Below are 23,034 nucleotides of genomic sequence, written 5' to 3'. Positions count from 1 at the left end.
GCCCTTGATAGCTACAAAGTTGCAAAGTGAAAAGCACTTGGCCTTTGGGATTCAGCAGTCTGGGTCTGAACCTCAGCTGGTGACCTGAAACAGACAAGGTCCTCCTCTCAGTCTCATCTGTGAAAGGAGGGCAAGCTTGCCTTAAACTAATGAGGTTCTTGGGGGGGATTAATATAATATACCAGGCATGTAGTGGGCATCACTAAACATTCATCATAATCTCGCACCCTCCCTTCTCCTCAATTTTCTGACCCCTCTAGGCCCTAGTTCCTCTTGAGCTCCCCAGTTCTCCCCTTTGCTCCATGATCACATAAAGATGAGTATCTCTCCCTCAAAACCTGCTCAGACATTCTGAATCTGCTTCAGTTAAGAGACATAATGGGCCCACAGCAGACCACCTGGATATGAGTCCCCAGGGACTCACAACAGGGCGGATGTGAGTACCCAGGGATTGAACAAAGCTTCAGTACTGTCCAAGTAAAACAAGGCACAGGAGCAGCACCTGTCATCAAGCTGCTGGAGGGTGCGAGATTATGATGAATGTTTAGTGATGCCCACTACATGCCTGGTATATTATATTAATCAAGGATTTGGTCCAGAAGGGGACTTGAGGCACCCAGCAGGATGATGACTCAAAACCTTAGAGCAGGGGCCAAGTGAGCACAGACAGAGCCCAAGTATGGGGGACTTTACCTAGGAGGGAGGAAGAGGGGTCTATGATGTAGGGCTCCCTAAGATCTCCCAGAGTTTTAGACCAAGATAGGCACTTAGGCCTAGGTCATCTAAAACAAAGTCCATTCTAGGACCTCAGGGAAAGAGTTGTGAGCAGAGTTAGAGACAGTCTCAGGCTGAGACCTGTAGGCAACTGCATTTGACATCAGCCGTGAACTGGGGCAGGAAAGCTAAGAACTGGGGGAGGAGAAACAGAAGACAGGATAGGACCTTTGCTTATCTGCAGATGTTATAGTCACATTCCTCTTGTTCCTTTAAGGTAAATACAGACACTTCCAGCTCAAGAAAGCCGGATCCGAAAGGTCGGAGTGCACTGTTGGCTGATATCCAGCAAGGAACTCACCTGCGGAAAGTGACGCAGATTAATGACCGCAGTGCCCCGCAAATCGAGGGTAAGTGAGCAGCTAGGCCAGACCTCCTGTGAGGCACATCCTCCCATGGCTTGGCCACAGTTGCTTCATAAGACGGACAGGGTGAGAGAATCCGAGATTTCCTTGCAGATCTGCAGGTGGCTTGGAGTGTATCTTTCACCACTTTTTATTTTTTTTCCTTTTTTTTTATTAACTCATTTGTACATAGATCATAAATACATTTATGCCATTATGGAATTCAATATGTTGATTATTTGTACAAATTGGAGTGCTTACATCCTACTAATCAACATAGCCTTCACCTCATTTACCCAATTACAACATTAAGACATTTGTGTTCTATACCTGATAGATCCAATTTGTATTTGCAATACGCTCCATAGGTGTGGTCCCCCTACTAACCCTCCCTCTATCAACCCACCCCACTCTCTTCCTTTCCCTCCTCTTCCCTCCTTCATCCTAGGCCATAATTGTGTTTCATTTTTCATATGCAAGTGTGAGTGGTTATAAATTGGTTTCACAGTAGTACTGAGTACACTGGATTTTTTTTTTCCATTCCTGAGATACTTTACTAAGAAGAATATTTTCCAGCTCCATCCATGTAAACATAAAAGAGATAAAGTCTCCATTTTTTTAATGCTGCATAGTATTCCATGGTATACATATATCACAATGTATTAATCATTCATGGCTCGATGGGCACTTGGGCTTCTTCAATGACTTGGCAATTATGAATTGAGCTGCAGTGAACAATCTGGTGCAAATATCTTTATTGTCAAATGATTTTTGTCCTTTGGATATACACCTAGAAGAGGAATTGCAGGATCAAACGGCAGGTCTACATTTAGATCTCTGAGTGTTCTCCAAACTTCCTTCCAAAAGGAACATACTAGCTTGCATTCCCACCAGCAGTGCAGAAGTGTTCCCTTTTCTCCACATCCACACCAACATCTGTTGTTTTGGGATTTTGTGATGTGGGCTACTCTTACTGGAGTATCTCAGAGTGGTTTTGGTTTGCATTTCTCTGATGATTAAAGATGATGAGCATTTTTTTATGTGTCTGCAGACCATGCACCTGTCTTCTTCAGAGAAGCTTCTGTTCATGTCTCTTGCCCATAATGAAATGGGATCACTTGTTTTTTTTCTTAGTAGTAAGTTTGAGTTCTCTGTGGATTCTGGTTATTAGAACTTTGTCAGAAATATAACTTGCAAAAATCATCTCCCATTCTGAGGGCTATTTGCTTTACTTAGTGTGTTCTTGGCAGTGCAGGAGCTTTTTAATTTGATCAGATCCCAGTAATGTATTTTTGATGTTGCTTCAATTGCCCAGGGTGTCCTCCTCATAAAGTATTCTCCCAAGCCAATTTTTTCAAGCATTTCCCCTGCACTCTCTCTAAGAATTTTTATAGTTTCATGTCTTAAGTTTAAGTCCTTTAACCAATGAGAGTCAATTTTTGTTAGAGGAGAAAGGTGTGGGTCCAGTTTCAGTCTTTTACAAGTCGCCAGCCAATTCACCCAGCACCATTTATTGAATAGGGAATCTTTCCCCCAATTTATATTTTTAATAGGCTTATCAAAAATCAAATGATGTAAGTGTCTGGGTTCACCTCTTGGTCTTCAATTCTGTTCCATACGTCTATCTCTCTATTTTTGTGCCAGTACCATGCTGTTTTGATCGCTATCGATTTATAGTATAGTCTGAAGTCTGGAAGCATGATTCCTCCTGATTTGTTTTTATTTGTGAGTAATGTCTTGGCTATTCTAGGTTTTTTCTGTTTCTATATAAAACTAAGTACTAATTTTTTCAGGTCTTTAAAGTAGGACAGAGGTATTTTAATAGGGATCACGTTAAATCTGTAGATTGCTTTAGGTAGTATAGACATTTTAACAATGTTGATTCTTCCCAGCCATGAGCATGGTATATTTTTCCATTTGTTAACATCTTCAGCTGTTTCTTTTCTCAGAGTTTCATACTTCTCTTTATAGAAATCTTTCATGTCCTTAGTTAGACACACTCCCAGATAGTTCATCTTCTTTGGCACTATTCTAAAGGGAATAGAGTCCTTGATTGTTTTATCCCCTTGACTATTGTTGGTATATATAAAGGCTACAGACTTGTGAGTGTTAATTTTGTGTCCTGAGATGTTGCTATATTCCTTGATCACTTCTACGAGTTTTGTAGTTGATTCCCTGGGGGTTTCCAGATATATAATCATATCATCTGCAAAGAGTGACAGTTTGATCTCCTCTGGTCCTATTTGGATCCCCTTGATTGCCTTCTCTTGCCTGATTGCAGTGGCTAAGACTTCCATTACAATGTTAAAAAGCAGTACAGATAGTGGGCATCCTTCACTGGCTCCTGATCTGAGTGGAAATGATTTCATTTTTACTCCATTCAATACGATATTGGCTGTGGGTTTGCTGTAGATGGCCTCTATCAGTTTAAGAAATGTTCCTTCTATACCTATTTTCTTAGGCGTTCTGATCAAGAAAGGATGCTGGATATTGTCAAAAGCTTTTTCTGCATCAATTAAGAGAATCATATGGTCTTTGTTTTTTAATTTGTTTATGTGATGTATTATATTTATGGATTTACATATATTAAACCATCCTTGGGACCCTGGAATGAAACCCACCTGGTCGTAATGTATAACTTGTTTGATGTGTTGTTGGATTCTGTTTGCTAGGATCTTATTGAATATTTTTGCATCAATATTCATTACAGATATTGGTCTATAATTTTCTTTTCTTGGTTTGGGTATCAGGGTTGTGTTTGCTTCATAGAATATGTTGGGAAGTATTCCTTCTTTTTCTATGTTTTGGAAAAGGTTAAGTAATACAGGTACTAGTTCCTCTTTAAAGGTTTGGTAGAATTCCGTTGTGAAGCCATCAGGTCCCTGGCTTTTCTTTTGGGGGAGATTTCTTATAGTTGATGCTATTTCAGAACTTGTTATAGGCTTGTTTAACATTTCCACTTCTTTCTGGCTAAATCTAGGAAGGTGGCATGTTTCCAAGTATTGATCTATTTCCTTCAGATTTTCATACTTCTGAGAATAGAGTTTTATGTAGTATTCATTAAGGATTTGTTGAATTTCTGAGGAGTCTGTTGTTATTTGGCCTTTATCATTTCTGATTGATGAAATTAGGGATTTTACTCTTGTACTTCTGGTTAGGTTAGCCAAAGGTTTATCTATTTTATTGACCTTTTCAAAAAACCAACTCTTTGATTGGTTGATCTGTTGTATGATTATTTTGTTTTCAACTTCATTTAGTTCTACTCTAATTTTAGTTATTTCTTTTCTTCTACTGGGTTTAGGGTTGGAATGTTCTTCCTTTTCCAGTTGCCTGAGGTGTGCCATTAAGTTGTTGACTTCTTCTCGTTCTGGTCTCTTGAGGAAGGCTTGCAATGCTATAAATTTCCCTCTTAGGACTGCCTTTGCAGTATCCCAGAGGTTCTGATAGTTTGTGTCTTCATTGTCATTTTGTTCCAAAAATTTGGTAATTTCCTTCTTAACCTCATCTATGACCCAGCTATCATTCAGCATGAGGTTATTTAGTTTCCACATTTTTGTATGCGTATGCAGATTCCTGTTATTACTGAGTTCAACTTTTATTCCATGATGGTCCAAGAAAATACAAGGAATGATTTCTATTCTTTTAAATTTGCTGAGGTTAAACTTGTGACCTAAGATGTGATCGGGCTGATGAGAAGAATGTGTATTCAGTTTTGTTAGGATGAAATGTTCTGTAGATGTCTATTAGATGCAAATGTTGAATGGTTAAGTTTAAGTCTAAAATTTCTTGGCTTAGCTTCTTTTTGGAGGATCTATCCAATACTGCCAAAGGCGTGTTAAAGTCTCTGACAATTATGGTGCTGGAGGAAATCAAGTTGCTCGTGTATGTTAGAGTCTCTCTTATAAATTGAGGTACATTCTGGTTGGGTGCATAAATGTTGATAATTGAAATCTCATCATGTTGAGTGTTGCCCTTAACAAATAAGAAGTGACCATCATTATCTTTCCTTACGTTTGTTGGTTTAAAGCCTATTGTATCTGCAAATAAAATTGTAACACCTGCTTTTTTCTGATTTCCTTTTGCCTGAATTATAGATGACCATCCCTTCACCCTGAGTCTATGTTTATCTTTTAGGGTAAGATGAGATTCTTGAATGAAGTAGATGACTGACCTGAGTTTTTGTATTTAGTCAGCCAACCTGTGCCTCTTTAGGGGGCAATTTAAGCCATTCACATTAATTGAGAGTACTGATAAACCAGATAGAAGTTTGAGTATCAAGTTTTTTGAAAGTCCTTTGGACATTTTTAATCCTTTCACCACGATCGAGGTTGGAATTTGATCAAAAGTTTCTGAGTGAGTTTACTTTGGTGGTGGAGGATTGTGTTGTTCATTATGGAGGATAGGTCTGAGAATATCCTGGAGAGCTAGTTTAGTTATGTCAAATTTCTTCAACATGTGAATGTCATAAAAGTACTTAATTTCTCCATCATAAATGAAACTCAGTTTAGCTGGATACAGCATCCTGGGTTGAAAGTTATTTTGTTTAAGGAGATTAAAGGTTGATGACCACCCTCTTCTAGCTTGAAAGTTTTCAGTAGAGAGATCAGTAGTCATTCTAATGTTCTTCCCCCTATAGGTTATGGGTTTTTTTTATGTCTTACAGCTTGCAGAATTTTCTCCTTCATATTAACTTTGGCGAAGTTAATTATAATATGCCTATGAGAATTTTTATTTGGGTTGAGTCATGCCGGTGTTCTGAAACTGTCTGCTATCTGAATTTCAGAATCTCTTGGCATGTCTGAAAAATTCTCTTTGATTATTTCATGAAGTAAAGCATCTGTATCCTTCACAGCAACCTCATCACCTTCAGGTATTCCTATAAGGTGAATATTACATCTCTTTGAATTATCCCAGAGCTCTCTGAGAGAATGATTCATTTTTGTTCTCCACTTTTTTTCCTCTTTGAGCATTCAAAAGCATTGTCTTCAATGTCAGAGATCCTTTCTTCTGCCTGCTTCATTCTGTTACTGGGGGATTTTACTGTATTTCTCAGATCTTTGAGGGCTGAAAATTCTTGCCTCAATGTGTCAAAATCTTTAGTGATTTTGTCTTTGAATTCATTGAATTCTTGAGACATCTTTGGAATTATTGCTTGAAATTCTAATTCCATCTTTTCCTCCATTCTGTTGATCTTATTTGCTATCCAAATTCTGAACTCAATTTCTGACATCTCAGCCATTTGTTTATGAATGGGATCTTGTGTTGTGTCTGCCTTATCGTTCTTTGGGGGAGTTGGTCTACTCTGATTATTCACGTTGCCAGAGTTTTTCCGCTGATTCTGCCTCATGATTTTTTTTTACTGTTGGCTAGGTGGGCAGGTAAGGTGAAATTGGATTGGGAGTTCCTGGAGTTGTGGTTAACCAGCCCTATGTTAAGGATCTGGGACTGATGACTGCAGCTTTTTTCCCTTTAGCTTTGCAAAGGACCCATACAGTATTACAGTCTGAGGCTGAGGAAACCTGCTTGGTGTGGTGTGGTTAGGTGACTGTTTTGTATTCAGCTGGTTCTTGTCTGATCCTAGTGGATCAGTGACTCTGGTAAAGTCTTAGCCATGGAGAAATACAAGCAACTAAGACACCCCACCTCCCATGAACAACAACTGGAAGAGGAAAATCAACCCTTCCCATTATCACACAACCAGGGTACCACCCAAAAGCGTCCTTGGGTGATTGGCCCAGGTTAGGAGTTCCAAACCAATTGACCTAGTCAGTATGAACTCTCAAGTGGCAGAGTTCAAAAGGTCCCTAGCAACTAGATGGCAGAGGTCTACTGGCTGCTTAGATTTGGCTTACTCCGGTGCTCTATGGAGTCAGAAAGGCCTGCTTGGTAGCAGAGGTGGACCAGGGGGCTGAGTCTCTTTCTCCACTTTGCTCCTCTTTCACACCCAATCACCGGTGACCCCACTGGGCTGAGGTCCTTCTCCCTCCGATAAGCAGATGTGCCAGGGCTTAGTGCCTGTCAAAGTCAAAGGATGGTCAATGCCCCTGCAGCCCAGCCACTACCCTCTGCTACCAGGCAGCTGGGGGAGCTTGGGCCTGCCTACCTCGGGTACTCAATAGCTACTGGGGAGTGTTCCACCTGAACTCAGTCTAATCCTGATGGTAACAAGTCATCAAATGCTTTTCTCCCTTAGCCTCCATGCTTTTGCCCCTGCCGTTCTGCAGCACTGGTATTCGTATAGAGTGAGTTCTGGTCTCCTCTGGCAGTCCTCAGAGTTGAGGAGATGTCTCTCCGAGATTAGACCCTGGCAGGATCACTCTATTGTTGCTGGATCTTTGTGGGAAGTGACCCTGTGCAACTCCCCAGCAACTGCCATAGCCAGGGAGTTCTGGCTGTAGGAGCAGCTCCAGGAGCATGGGGCACATGGATCCAGCAGCAGGGTGGGGGATGCTGCACACAGTTCTGGCAGTGCCTGGTGCCTGGTGACTTTGGCAAGGAAAACGCTCGGCTCACGACTCTGGCCAGGTGGGCGCCAGGGGCAGGGCATGGGATGCATGGTTCTAGCAGGCTCTAGCCAGGCGGGGGGTGGGATGCTTGGTCTGGCTGTCAGGGAGGCGGGGGTGCTGCTCATGAGCCCCCTCCCACAGGGGTTAGGTTTCTGGTTCATCAGGTAAGGGAGGAAGGATGGACTGGAAGTTCAGAATGGCAGGGAAAACATTAGCTCAATTTTTCTGCCTTACAAGAGTATTCAGAGTCACAGCAGGGTCCCTCTGGGGAAGTAGACCCCACTTCCTATAGTTCTCACCCGTAGGGTGAGACAGGGGGTCCTCTGTTCACCTCTCGCCTATAGAAAACCTGAAGTTTGCTTTCTTGGAGTCGCAGCTTGCCTCAGCAGAGGTGACCTGCAGTTGTCACTCTTCTCTCTCGTCTTGGCTCCCAGTCTTCAGCCTAATTGGGTACTTCTGGACATTATCCTTCCCTCTGGACAGGAGGTTCTGTCGGAGGCTGGCTCTAGTCAGCCATCTTGCCCCCCTTTCTTCACCACTTTTTAAATGCAAACAAAACAAAACACTATGGAGGGATTGTGGGTAATTTTTATTATGATAAAATTCACCATTTTAACCATTTTAAATGGCCTAGTCGATGGCATTTAGGACCTTCACATTGTTATTACAACGGTCACCTCTGTCTGGTTCCAGAACATTTCCATCACCATAACCATTAGCAGATACTCCCTATCCCTCCCAGCCCCCAGCAGCTCTAATCTACTTTCTGTCTCTATGCCTTTTCTGGCTATTTCACAGAAATGGAATTGATATCAGAATTTCACTCTTCGGTAGGTCCTTGGTCTTGGAGATTTGAGGAATGAACCCACAGACCACAGATCAGTGGCAAGACAGAATTTTATTAAAAGTTAGAAAGGAATACACAAGAAGTAAAAGGCAGAGCTTCTGTTGGGAGGAAAAGAACTAACTGGGGAGGTTCTATGCAGGCTCTTTTATCTAGGGCTCTTAGGTCTTGAGAATTACGCTTGGCCAGAACTTGGCAAATAGAAACACGTTTTCATTGTTAATGAGTGTTACTGACAAAGGAATGAATGCAGTCCCTCTAGCTCAGGGTAAAAGGTGAGGGTGTTCCCTTCATGAACTTGCCCAAGCCTAGGAAAACTGGGTCCCCTGTCCAGCCTTGAATAGGAGGGAACCCTGTATCAGAATCATGCAATATGTGGTCTTTTGTGACTGGCTTTTGTCACACAGCATAATGTTCTCAAGCTTCATCCATGGACTTCACTTTTTATCATTGAATAATATTTCATTGTGTGGACATACCACATTTTGTGTGTCCTTTGCAGGGTAACATATAAAGATCACTTACCTTGTGTCAACATAGTCCTCAAACTCAGTAATGGAAAATGAAGGTCCCAAGATACAAAAAAAATCACAGTGTTTGCTTTGTTTCTCATAAGGAGAAAGTTCTATTAAGAATTCTGTCTTGGGAGGCACCTGTGGCTCAAGGAGTAGGGCACTGGCCCCATAAACCAGGAATAGCAGGTTCAAGCCCAGCCCTGACAAAACTGCAAAAAAAAAAAAGAGAATTCTGTCTCAGAGGACTGTAGGACTGGAGCTTTCTGTCTTCTAGAGATTGATAGAGTAAAAAGAGTCCTGTGCTTAGGTCCAATGATCCATGTTGAGTTCTGGGCCTGTTACCAAACAAATCAGGGAAGCTCTCTGAGACCATTTTGCTTATTTGCAGAATGGGGGGGATAATATCATCTCTCTCTCTCTTTTTCTTTTGGTCAAGATTGTTGAAAAATGAAATAGTATATGCGGAACTACTTAGTATAGGTTGAACATCCTTCTTCTAAAAATCTCAAATCTGAAACTTTTGAGCACCAACAAGGTGCCAGTAGGAGGTAATGAAGTTGATGTTGTAGCCCTGCAGAAAAAGTGCCTCCAAGTGGCATGGTGAAAATGTGTGAAGGGTTCTTGAAGGTCTGGAGCAGCTAACTTGCATTCAGAACAGAACAAGCAATCATGTCAGTTAATGAAATCAAAGGGAGACTTACTTCTAAGACAAAAACTCATTGTTAATAAGGCAGATTACTCTGGAGGAAGTATTTTTTAAAATCATCCAAGAGGACACTCCCTCATTCCTACAGGACCCACTTCTTGGTCTCCCAATTGATTCACATTTTTCTTCTCACCTAAAAAAATAAAAAGCTGTGTACAGTAACCTGTACAGTACACTCAAAACCCAGCACTGCAGGGGGAGACTGGCAACCTGCTGTTGTTTGTCACTGCTGTTGTCTGACAGCTGATACAGGTATTGGAGTGAGACTACTGTGCTGCTTAACTGCATTTTTCACTGTATTAATAGTATGTCATATTTTTCACCATTAAGTACTTATGTATGAATAAGTGTAAGAAAGTAACTGCAAACTCAGAATGATGGTGATGCCAAATACCCACAGATGGCCCACCTGGGTGGCCGAGATAAGGATACCTTTCCTTTCTAATGTCACAATGCACATAAACATTTTTTATGCACAAAATTATTTAAACTATTATATAAAATTAACCCTCAACCTATGTGTAAAGGTATATATGATTTATGAATTTCATGTTTAGTCTTGGGTCTTAATCTCCAAGATACCTCATTATGTAAATGCAAATATTTAAAAACTTTAAAAACTCTGAAATTCAAAACACTCTGGTCTGAAGCTCGCTCAACCTAAGATGTAAGATGTTATTATGTCTTCATATATTTTGCAATGATGTGCACAATGGTAATTCTTAAAGTTATAAATTCTTAAAAATATAATTGTTTCAGGCTGGGTACAGTGGTTCACATCTGTAATCCTAGCCACTCTGGGAGACCGAGGCAAGTGGATCTCTTAAGCTCACAAATTCAAAACCAGCCTGAGCAAGAGTGAGACTCTGTTTCTATGAAAAATGAAAAACTGAGGCAAGCGGATTGCTTGAGCCCAGGAGTTTGAGGTTGCTTTGAGCTATGACAAGACAGTACTCTACCAAGGGTGACAAATTGAGACTCTGTCTCAAAAATAATAATAATAATAATAATAATACTTGTTTCCCCTATGTATAACTACATGTGTTAATGTATATGGATAGACAGAATTTTCAAGAAATATTTTCAACATTGATTACAATAGAAATTAATTTCTTGTTAGACCCACTATCTAATTGGCTAAGATCAATTAACAGATAAATCCATTTTATTGGAGTACTCCACTCCTTATCATTCTAATGAGTAATGTAGGCTATTAATGCTCAGAATAATCTGGCCACTTTCACCCACCAGTGGGCACTGTGCCTTGATTGCTATGCATATTAGGTTCAGGTTGCAAATATTTTCTGCCAGGAATTCTTGTCTAAGTGGAAAGTCTTCTCATTTTCCGTAGTAGGTAATCATGCATCTGGAAGGCTGGCATTAGCAACACCTCTCTTCAGGCCTCATGAGTTTTCTGATCCATGAAGAAAAAGTACAGGGAAGCATGAAGGGCTTATACATGGGTACTGGGGAAATAGGAAGGAAAATGCTGAAGTACAATCACTGCAGGCCATTCTGCTCAACACTCTGTGGGCAAGAAGTTCAAATGACTGACTTAACTAAATCCATGGGGTGTGGGGGTTATTGTTGTTTTTTTTTATGTTTGTGTTTTGTTTTTTGAGATAGAGTCTCACTTTGTCACCCTTGGTGGAGTGCCATGGCATTACAGCAATCTCAAACTCTTAGGCTCAAGCAATTCTCTTGCCTCAGTCTCCCAAGTAGCTGGGACTACAGGTGTTTGCCATGACGCCTGGCTATTTTTTTAGCAATAGAGTCTTGGTCTGGCTCAGGCTGGTCTCAAGCTCCTGAGCTCAGGCGATCCACCTGCCTCTGCCTCCCAGAGTGCTAGGATTATAGGCATGAGCCACTGTGCCTAGCCTAAAATCATGGGTTTTCATTGTGTAGTCTTCTCACTGCCCAAATGAAAATAGAACTAGCTCTACCCCTATCATGTTTGGGTTTTCTAATTCAAACGGTGCTGCTAGTTCCCCTGTTGCCATCTACAAAATGACAGCATTCATCAGTCACTTTTTGAAAAATGGTTGGCCACAAATGGTCTGTTCTTTGACAGGACTAGGGAGAGTAGCAGACAGACTGAGGCATGTGAGTCTGCAGGGTCTTGAGGAGGGTCTGCTGGTGAGGGAGGATCTGCTGGTGATGTCAGAGGTGGAAGAATGGAAAGGTGACAAGGGCAGTGTTAGACCCTGATGCACAGTAACAACTGGCTGCTCAGCTCTGCTCACAGTCCTGATCTGCTTGCTTCTTCTCTCTAAAGGTTCTAAAGGAACCAGCAAAGAAGGAGGAGGTTCTGCAAACTCACGAGCTGTGAGCACACCCCCAGCCCTAGGAGACCTGTTTGCTGGTGGTTTTCCTGTGTTGCGACCAGCAGGCCAGAGGGATGTGGCAGGTAAGGAAGAATTCAGATGGCCTATCTTGTGGTCTTTATCTCCTTAACTTGTGGAACCAACTGGGCAATGCGCACATACCAGTAAGTGACATTTTTACTGACAAGAAGGTCATGTATTCCAGCCCTTAAAAACCAGAAGTTTCCAAAGCACATAATTGCTCAGGGAATCTTTGAAATCATCATCCTGTTTAAATTATTTCATTGGAATAGTTGGGGAATGACTTGCAATAGCATGTAGTATTTAGTGATGGTGTATTGGTGGCCCAGACTACAACATCTAGGCAGAAGGTACAAATCATAACAGACAGTCACAGGGGCATCATTGAGGGCTCACCAGCAACATGTAAGGTATAACAATTTAGTTGTTATATCAGTTAGCTATTGCTATGTAACAAGACACCCTGAAACCTAAAAGCATTAAACAACTGTTCTGTGCATTGTGAATTTAAGATGGTTTCAGCTAGGCGCCCTCTAGCATCTGCAGGTTGGGTAGGTGGCTTTGCTTATTTTGTATTTCTCATATTTCTCCTTCCTATGGGGCCTACACTGGAATAACTGGCCTGACTCATCTCTTATCCATGTGGTCTCTCAATATCCCGCGAGCTGGCCAGGGCTTGTTTTCATGGACAGAAGTGTAGAAAGTCTTTTGAGGCTGAGTCTGAGAGGATTATTAGGAAGTAACATGGAAGTCTAGGAAGTATTGCTTCCTACCACATCCTCTTGGCCAAAGCAAGTCCAAGGCCAGCCCAGAGACAAGGATGGATAAATACATTTCACCTACTGATGAGAAGAACTACAGAATCCCATTTCACAGATTATGGAATCAGGCATGAGTGGGTAATTAAAGCCATTTTTGTAATCAGTCTACTGGAGTCATTTGTTTTTTAGTGGGCATGCGATGTCTTCAAAGTATTGCATTAAAATTGGGCTAATATATATTTACTGTGAACAAAAAGAGTGTTCCTATTATTGTGCTCTTTTGCCAGTAGCTGATTAAACTCCCAGAATATAGTTAATTTAAGAACTAAGAAGAAGTTTTACCAGATCTTCTGCAATGTGGCTTTTCTAATCTTTTCTGTGGCCTCTGTCACTGTTTAACATCATGGAATGATGTGCTGCCTGCACCCTGATAAGTCCAAAAGATAAGGACTCAAGGACTCAACTTGAGCCTTCTCAGCAGCCATTTTCATTTCCCTCGTTTCACTGAGAATTTGGCAGAAAAGATAGTGTGAATGTCTTCCTCAATAAAGAAAGTAGATGTTCTTCAGTGCCCTCTTCCTTTTCAAAATTCCTGAGTGCTATCAAACAACTATCCTTTGGAATACAAAGCTTCTATGCATTTCTCTTTGTAGAAATAGTGATGGGAGAAGTAACTCCCAGTCCAGTTTTCATAGGGACTAGCCAAAGGAAGTCAACAGAATCCCTACTTGTCTACTTGTCTCTAGTAGGACACAAATGTCAGAGGTTTGAGCCTGTATGCCAGCAAGTCTCAACCTGTGGCTCGTGATCCAAAGGGCTGCAGCATTAGGAAGGTTGAGAACCACTGCTCTATGCTGAGGAAGATAAGAATTTCTTTCTCTCTTTAGAGACTGGGGTCCATAATGAAGTGACTGATAATGGTTGTTACAGGATGGAAACTCAAGGAAAAAGCCAATAGGTAGATGCATGGATTGGATACACACCAGGGTAAGACAGACCAGAGCTCTCCTCTCTCAGAACTCTCCCGAAAGCCCCCTCCTTATTCAGAGAACAAGACTTAGGACTATGCTTCCTCTCCGACCTCATTGCCAACCATTCTTGTTGGCTCAGGTCCTCCAATCCACACACACCACCCTTTTGCTGCTCTTGTACACACTGGGCATGTTGCTGCCACAGGGCCCTTGCACCAACTGCTCCCTTGAAAATGCCTGGCACATGGTACGCAAATTTGTTGAACAGAATGTACGAGTGGATCGTATGGTTGCTGACTTATCCATTACACACCATAAACATAGTGTCTAGGGCTCACTATGCCTTTGGAGACTCATAAAAATATTTAAATTCATTTTAAAATCAGAAGAAAAGACATGATCTTTTAGCGTCAGAGATAATATTTTTCTTTATCCTAATGCAGTTACAAATAGAAATATTTTTTATGGCAGAAGGTGCCCACAAAGGCAAAAGTGACTAGGGTCCTTGGAATCATAATGCAGCTTTGGCTTAGTATTCTGAGGGAGTGACAATTAAAATAAGATATGATTATAAAACATTGTCACTGGATAGTATAGAATGTGTAAGGAGTCTTCCATGCAAACCAAGGTCTTCGGGGAAACATGTACAGATTTAAGGAAGAAGAAATATTTCATCTTTTGATAGACTTCCAGTTTTTAAAAGCTGAATCTGTTTATATCAGCAAAGCACCCTTGATGTCCTCAAGATGTCCATTTCCCACCCACTTCTTGGTCTCCTTTTGTGTTTTCTTTGGATTTTTAGGACTGGCACAATGGACAGCCTCCTCCTTTCCTTCCCTCTACTGGCCCTGGGCCTGCCACTCTCCTCACCTGCACATATGCCCTCTGGTCCTTTCTCTCCTGTGGGTCTCACCTGTGTCCCCATGTGGGCATGATTATAAGGCAAGCAAGGATTTGGGCTGCCTTTGCTTTTCACATTGGGATACAAATAGGTTTGCCCACATTCTCATTTGGCTGCTGCTCAGTAAGCAGAGGACCTTGTACTTTTTTTTTTTTTTCTTTTTAAAATTTATTTCTTATTTTTCTTTTTTATTATTTTATTGTTGAGGATTCATTGAGGGTACAATAAGCCAGTTACACTGATTGCAATTGTTAGGTAATGTCCCTCTTGCAATCATGTCTTGCCACCATAAAGTGTGACACACACTAAGGCCCCACCCCCCGCCCTCCATCCCTCTTTCTGCTTCCCCCCCCCATAACCTTAATTGTCATTAATTGTCCTCATATCAAGATTGAGTACATAGGGTTCATGCTTCTCCATTCTTGTTATGCTTTACTAAGAATAATGTCTTCCACGTCCATCCAGGTTAATACAAAGGATGTAAAGTCTCCATTTTTTTTAATGGCTGAATAGTATTCCATGGTATACATATACCACAGCTTGTTAATCCATTCCTGGGTTGGTAGGCATTTAGGCTGTTTCCACATTTTGGCGATTGTAAATTGAGCTGCAATAAACAGTCTAGTACAAGTGTCCTTATCATAAAAGGATTTTTTTCCTTCTGGGTAGATGCCCAGCAATGGGATTGCAGGATCGAATGGGAGGTCTAGGTTGAGTGCTTTGAGGTTTCTCCATACTTCCTTCCAGAAAGGTTGTACTAGTTTGCAGTCCCACCAGCAGTGTAAAAATCTTCCCTTATCTCCACATCCACGCCAGCATCTGCAGTTTTGAGATTTTGTGATGTGGGCCATTCTCACTGGGGTTAGATGATATCTCAGGGATGTTTTGATTTGCATTTCTCTAATATATAGAGATGATGAACATTTTTTCATGTGTTTGTTAGCCATTCGTCTGTCGTCTTTAGAGAAAGTTCTGTTCATGTCTCCTGCCCATTGATATAAGGGATTGTTGGCTTTTTTCATGTGGATTAATTTGAGTTCTCTATACATCCTGGTTATCAAGCTTTTGTCTGATTGAAACTATGCAAATATCCTTTCCCATTGTGTGGGTTGTCTCTTTGCTTTGGTTATTGTCTCCTTAGCTGTACAGAAGCTTTTCAGTTTAATGAAGTCCCATTTGTTTATTTTTGTTGTTGTTGCAATTGCTATGGCAGTCTTATTCATGAAGTCTTCCCCCAGGCCAATATCTTCCAGTGTTTTTCCTATGCTTTCTTGGAGGATTTTTATTGTTTCATACCTTAAATTTAAGTCCTTTATCCATCTTGAATCAATTTTTGTGAGTGGGGGAAGGTGTGGGTCCAGTTTCAGTCTTTTACATGTAGACAGCCAATTCTCCCAACACCATTTATTGAATAGGGAGTCTTTCCCCCAAGGTAAGTTCTTGTTTGGTTTATCGAAGATTAGGTGGTTGTAAGATGTTAGTTTCATTTCTTGGTGTTCAATTCGATTCCAAGTGTCTATGTCTCTGTTTTTGTGCCAGTACCATGCTGTCTTGACCACTATGGCTTTGTAGTACAGACTAAAATCTGGTATGCTGATGCCCCCACCTTTATTTTTGTTACTAAGAACTGCCTTAGCTATACGGGGTTTTTTCCGGTTCCATACAAAACCCAAAATCATTTTTTCCAAATCTTGAAAGTACGATGTAGGTACTTTGATAGGAATGGCATTGAATAGGTAGATTGCTGTGGGAAGTATAGACATTTTAACAATGTTGATTCTTCCCGTCCATGAGCATGGTATGTTCTTCCATTTGTTAATATCCTCTGCTATTTCCTTTCTGAGGAGTTCATAGTTTTCTTTATAGAGGTCCTTCACCTCCTTCGTTAGGTATATTCCTAGGTATTTCATTTTCTTTGAAACTATAGTGAAGGGAGTTGTGTCCTTAATTAGCTTCTCATCTTGACTGTTATTGGTGTATACAAAGGCTACTGACTTGTGGACATTGATTTTATATCCTGAAACATTACTGTATTTTTTGATGACTTCTAGGAGTCTTGTGGTTGAGTCTTTGGGGTTCTCTAAGTATAAGATCATGTCGTCAGCAAAGAGGGAGAGTTTGACCTCCTCTGCTCCCATTTGGATTCCCTTGATTTCCTTGTCTTGCCTAATTGTATTGGCTAGAACTTCCAGCACTATGTTGAATAGTAAAGGTGACAGAGGACAACCTTGTCTGGTTCCAGTTCTAAGAGGAAAAGCTTTCGGTTTTACTCCATTCAGTAAAATATTGGCTGTGGCTTTGTCATAGATAGCTTCAATCAGTTTTAGAAATGTGTCACCTATGCCTATACTCTTCAGTGTTCTAATTAGAAAAGGATGCTGGATTTTATCAAATGCTTTTTCTGCATCTATTGAGAGGATCATGTGCTCTTTATTTTTGCCTCTGTTAATATGGTGGATAACGTTTATGGACTTGCGTATGTTAAACCAGCCTTGCATCCCTGGGATGAAGCCTACTTGATCATGATGAATGACTTTTTTGATGATAAGCTGTAATCTATTGGCTACGATTTTGTTGAGAATTTTTCCATCTATATTCATGAGTGAGATTGGTCTGAAATTCTCCTTTTTGTTTGGGTCTTTTCCTGGTTTTGGTATCAGGGTGATGTTTGCTTCATAGAATGTGTTGGGGAAGATTCCTTCTTCCTCAGTTTTTTGGAATAATTTCTGCAGTACAGGAATAAGCTCTTCCTTGAAGGTTTGATAGAATTCTGGAGTGAAGCCATCTGGACCAGGGCATTTTTCAGTTGGAAGCTTTTTTATTGTTTCTTTGATCTCAGTGCTTGAAATTGGTCTGTTCAGGAGGTCTATTTCTTCCTGGCTAAGTCTAGGGAGAGGGTGTGATTCCAAATATTGATCCATTTCCTTCACATTGTCAAATTGCTGGGCATAGAGATTCTGGTAGTATTCAGAGATGATCTCTTGTATCTCTGTGGGATCAGTTGTTATTTCCCCTTTATCGTTTCTGATTGAGGTTACTAGAGATTTTACTTTTCTATTTCTAGTTAGTCTGGCCAATGGTTTATCTATTTTATTTATTTTTTCAAAAAACCAACTCCTTGATTCATTCATTTTCTGAATGATTCTTTTGTTTTCAATTTCATTGATCTCTGATTTGATTTTGGATATTTCTTTTCTTCTACCGAGTTTAGGCATAGATTGTTCTTCTTTTTCCAATTCCATGAGATCTCTTGTGAGATTGTTGATGTGCTCTCTTTCTGTTTTTCGAATGTAGGCATCTAAAGCGATGAATGTTCCTCTCAAAACTGCTTTTGCAGTATCCCACAGGTTTTGGTAGCTTGTGTCTTCATTGTTGTTATGCTCAAGGAAGTTAATGATTTCCTGTTTTATTCTTTCCTGCACCCATCTGTTATTCAACAGAAGATTGTTTAATTTCCATGCCTTTGGGTGGGGTCGAGCATTTTTGTTAGAGTTGAGTTCCACCTTTAGGGCCTTATGGTCTGAGAAGATACAAGGTAAAATTTCAATTCTTTTGATTCTATTGATATTTGTTTTGTGTCCCAGGATATGATCAATTTTGGAGAATGTTCCATGGGGTGATGAGAAGAATGTATATTCTTTATCTTTGGGGTGGAGTGTTCTATATGCGTCTATCAAGCATAGTTGTTCTAGGGTCTCATTTAAATCTCTTATATCTTTGTTTAATTTCTGTTTAGAGGATCTGTCCAGCTCTGTAAGAGGAGTGTTAAAGTCCCCTGTTATGATGGTATTATCAGATATCATATTGCTCAGACTGAGTAAGGTCTGTTTCAAGAATCTGGGAGCATTTAAATTGGGTGCATAAATATTTAGAATTGAAATGTCTTCTTGTTGTATTTTTCCCTTGACCAATATAAAGTGACCATCTTTGTCTTTTTTGACGTTAGTTGTTTTAAATCCACATGTATCTGAAAATAAGATTGCAACTCCTCTTTTCTTCTGAATTCCATTTGCCTGAAAAACTGTCTTCCAACCCTTGACTCGGAGCATTAATTTGTCTTTTGAAGCCAGGTGTGTTTCTTGCAGACAGCAAATGGATGGCTTGTGTTTTTTAATCCAGCCAATCTATGTCTCTTCAGTGGGGAATTCAAGCCATTAACATTTATCGAGATAATTGATAAGTGTGGTAGTATTCTATTCGTCTTATTTGGTGAGAGTCCATTGCTTAGTTTTATCTATTGCATCAGTGTGGAGGTTAGGTTCTGTCCTTTGATTTCTGAGTTCTTACTTTGCTGCTGATCCATTGTGGTGGTCAGTGTGCAGAACAGGTTGAAGTATTTCCTGTAGAGCTGGTCTTGTTGTGGCGAATTTCCTCAATGTTTATATATCCGTAAATGATTTGATTTCTCCATCAATTTTGAAGCTTAGCTTAGCAGGGTACAGAATTCTGGGCTGAAAATTGTTCTGTTTAAGTAGATTAAAGGTAGATGACCATTGTCTTCTTGCTTGGAAAGTTTCATTAGAGAAGTCTGCAGTCACTCTGATGGATTTGCCCCTGTAGGTCAACTGGCGCTTACTCCTGGCAGCTTGCAGAATCTTTTCTTTTGTCTTGACTTTGGACAGGTTCATCACAATGTGTCTTGGAGAAGCTCGGTTAGAGTTGAGGCGACCTGGGGTCCGATATCCCTCTGAAAGCAGTGTGTCAGAATCTTTGGTGATGTTTGGGAAATTTTCTTTTATAATATTCTCTAGTATGGCTTCCATTCCTCTGGGGCATTCTTCTTCCCCTTCTGGAATTCCTATAACTCGTATGTTGGAACGCTTCATAAAGTCCCATAATTCTGACAGTGAACATTCTGCTTTCTCTCTCTTCTTTTCTCCCTCTTTTACTATCGGAGTTATCTTAAAAACTTTGTCTTCTACCTCTGAAATTCTTTCTTCTGCATGGTCTAACCTGTTGCTGATACTTTCCATTGCATCTTTAAGTTCCCTGATTGACTGTTTCATTTCCTTCCGCTCTGCTATATCCTTTTTATATTCTTCATATCGTTCATCTCTGATTTGATTCTGTTTTTGGATTTCCTTTTGGTTATTTTCCACTTTATTAGCAGTTTCCTTCATTGTTTCCATCATTTCTTTCATTGTTTTCAACATGTGTATTCTAAATTCCCTTTCTATCATTCCTAACATTTCTGTATAGGTGGAATCCTCTGCAGTAGCTACCTCATGGTCCCTTGGCGGGGTTGTTCTGGACTGGTTCTTCATGTTGCCTGGAGTTTTCTGCTGATTCTTCGTCATGAGTGATTTCTTTTATCTGTTTCCTTGCCCTAATTTTCCTTTCACTTCCTCTTGCTCTTTAAGTTCTTGTGCCTGTGGACTAAGGGTTACAGGACCAGAAGGGTGAGAAGGTTGAAGAGCAAAAAAGGGATGAAAGAAAGGAGGACCGAGTGATAAGAAAAAAAAGAAAGATAGAGAAAGGAGAGGGGGTGGGTATAAGGAATATTGACAAAAAGAAGAGAGGCACAGAAAGAGGGAGACAGGGCAATATAGGTGTACAGTAGGGTACTTTGACACAACCTTAAAAAACCCCACCTTCTGGGGGTGCCCAGTTGGGTGGTTCCCTTGAGGTCAGCAGCTGTTTGCTAACCTGATCAGACACAGTACCCCACCTCCACCAAGTAGAGAGGAAAGACAAAAATGCTATAAATCAAACCAAAACAAGCAAACAGAAAACTTTACGGGGATAAAATTGGGTGAAAAACCAAATAATAGCAGTAGAAACACTAGCAAAAATGAAGTTGTAGTTATTAAAAAAGGCAGCAATGGGAAATTATAATTAAACTAGAAAAATTGAGAAAGAAAAAGGGATCTGTATGGAAAAGATTGAAATTAAAAAGCAAAAGAACATCAACAACGTCAAAATAAACAAACAAAAAAAAACAACCAAACAAAAAAAAAGAAAAAAATACACAACCAAAAGCAAAGCAGTTTGTATATGTTATTGAATATTGTCTGGCCAACAGGTGGTCTTCTGGGGTATGAGATGTTAGTCACAGTTCTGGTACGGCTGGAGGCTGCTGATTTCTCAAACCCCATCAGGTAGACACCCTAAATCTCTCTTCAGCCCACTTAAAAGGCACTTTGAACTTGTAAACTTGCTGTGCAGAAGCTTTCCCAGCTTTCTCACTGGAATCACTGCTGAAGTGGCTATCCACTTACCCAGTGTGCCAAAACCGGTCTCACTCTGCCCCTGAGGGTTAGGGCTGCAAGGCGGCTCAGACCCCACCCTTAGGCTACTTGGTTGCTGGGTTACCGGCTCCCAACCGTTCCTAGCTCTGCGACCCTGAGGGCGGAGCTTGCCGGGGCAGATCACTGACAATGGTTCCGTGTGACCCACCGCCAAACACTATTAGCTCCGTCTGGCTCAGCGGCTCAGACTGGGGCCCTAGACAACGGCCAAAGTTCTCCGCACTCCCGCTCAGGCCTTTCCCAAGGCAGTTGAACTCAGTGCCAAGTCCAAGGACATCAAAACAGTTCACAGGTAAGGCCTTTCTGGTTTGCAGTCTCGCTGCTACTGAACTTACAGTTGTGGGCGGGTTTAGACGGATTGAACACACGCGACCACTTGCCGGTTTTCCACTGTTTTAGTCCTCCTCTTGGGGTCCAGAAGTCTCTCACTGACTCCCTGTATCCTCATAGGAGTGATGATAGGCAGTTCCCACCAGCCAGAGATGCCTGGAGTCCTATCTCCCCAGACTCACAGTGCCCAGATGCAAGGAAGCTGTTACTCGGCTGCCATCTTGCTCCGCCTCTCAGGACCTTGTACTTTTAATTGATTCTCTATGAGGGGTTTTGAATCTGGATTCCTGGTGTCCTCAGTCACTTAAAAAGTTTGGATGTGGCCAGGTGCAGTGGCTCATGCCTGTAATACTAGCACTCTGGGAGGCAGAGGTGGGTAAATTGCTTGAGTTCAGGAGTCTGAGACCAGCCTGAGCAAGAGTGTGATCCCATTGTTACTGAAAATAGAAAAACTATCTGGGCATTGTGGTGAGCACCTATATTCCCAGCTACTCCAGAGACTGAGGTGAGAGGACTGCTAGAGCCCCAGAGTTTGAGGTTGCTGTGAGCTATGACACCACAGCACTGTAGCCTGGGACAACACAGTGAGCCTCTGTCTCAAAAAAAAAAAAATTTAGATAAGTTATTCAAAGGTAGTCTCTATTCTGTTTTTCAAATTCAGTATCCCTTTAACAGTCATTCAACAACCGGGCATATAGGTAGGCTTCTCCTGGTTTAGAGAGCTGCCTCGGTCCTCCCTGGCCACCTCTGTGTACTATGGAAACAAGTTTGAGAACTTTTAGGCAGGAATCTGAACTGACCCCTGCCTTAGACATCACATGAAGTGTCTAACATAGGTGTTGCAGGCAGATTATCCTTTGCCTGGAAAGGAAGAGGGTCCTTCTGCTCCTGCTCATGTTCAGCCAGTTCTCACAATGCCAGCCTTTGACCCCCTGGGGAATCAAGTCAGCCAAGGTGGATTAATTAATGCAAAGATACTATCTCTTCTAGAATCATCTCAAAGAGAACCCTTAATAGAGGAATAATGATATCACTGCCTTGCTTTAAGAACAGCTATTTGGAAAGTCAGACAATGGGGTCCTGCCCACTTAGCTTCAGCCCCTACAGGTCACTTCTACCACTCTGGCTTTGACTGGTCTGCTTTTGACATTAAGTACATTAGGGTGTGATTTAGCATCTGATTGGGTAAGCACACTGGAGCCTCAGCCACTGAAAAGTTCGAGACCCCAGTAGATGCTGGGGTTTGTGATCTGAAATGAAAGCTACATTTGTTATTCTGCAGCACCCAGGAAGTTGTACGTGTGAGAAGCCACCTTGCCCCCCAGGGTTTCCTTATGTTGTCATAGGGATTATAAAACGTGTCATGGGGATACTAAAATAGGGAAAAATGTATTCCCCAGAATTTCTTTTAGGAAGATCGCTATATTTGGAAGAAATACTTTAATATCCCTCCTGAGTAGACAGTGATAGTCCAAGGACATATTTAAGCAGTGATTGCAGAGTGTGGGTGTATCTAAGAGGAAGAGAGAAGAAAGGGTGAGCAAAGTTGTGCAAAGAGTGCAGAAGCCCCTAGATTTTTCCTCCCTCCTTTCTGTTCTCAATACAGAAACAAAGTCCTTCTTCACAAAATGCTGGGAATGAGGAAAACCTGTTGCCCAGGACTTGTGGTTGGTACCTCTGAGGATGCAAACTAGAGCATAGGAGCTGATGGACCTAGCAGGTGACACTAAATGAGCATTGAAATGAGGAAGGGCAGATTGAGAGTCGAGGCGGCATGGATAGGAAGGCT

The 23,034-nt window shown here is 41.2% G+C and overlaps 1 protein-coding gene across 2 annotated transcripts in view; it reads left to right on the top strand.

Moving 5' to 3' along the window:
* Positions 1-23,034, top strand: part of WIPF3 (WAS/WASL interacting protein family member 3) — a 170,986-nt gene that overhangs the window by 123,693 nt on the left and 24,259 nt on the right. For both annotated transcript variants that reach the window (XR_008383642.1, XM_053608977.1), the window contains exons 3-4: positions 992-1,124; positions 11,965-12,096. Coding sequence is in view for 1 of the 2 variants with exons in the window: in XM_053608977.1 (XP_053464952.1) it covers positions 992-1,124; positions 11,965-12,096 (265 nt within the window). In the remaining variant the exon portion in view is untranslated. The remainder of the gene's footprint in view (positions 1-991; positions 1,125-11,964; positions 12,097-23,034) is intronic.

Source organism: Nycticebus coucang, chromosome 11, assembly GCF_027406575.1.
Source record: "Nycticebus coucang isolate mNycCou1 chromosome 11, mNycCou1.pri, whole genome shotgun sequence".
NCBI classification, from domain to species: domain Eukaryota; kingdom Metazoa; phylum Chordata; class Mammalia; order Primates; family Lorisidae; genus Nycticebus; species Nycticebus coucang.
This window is presented reverse-complemented; position numbering and strand designations above follow the sequence as displayed.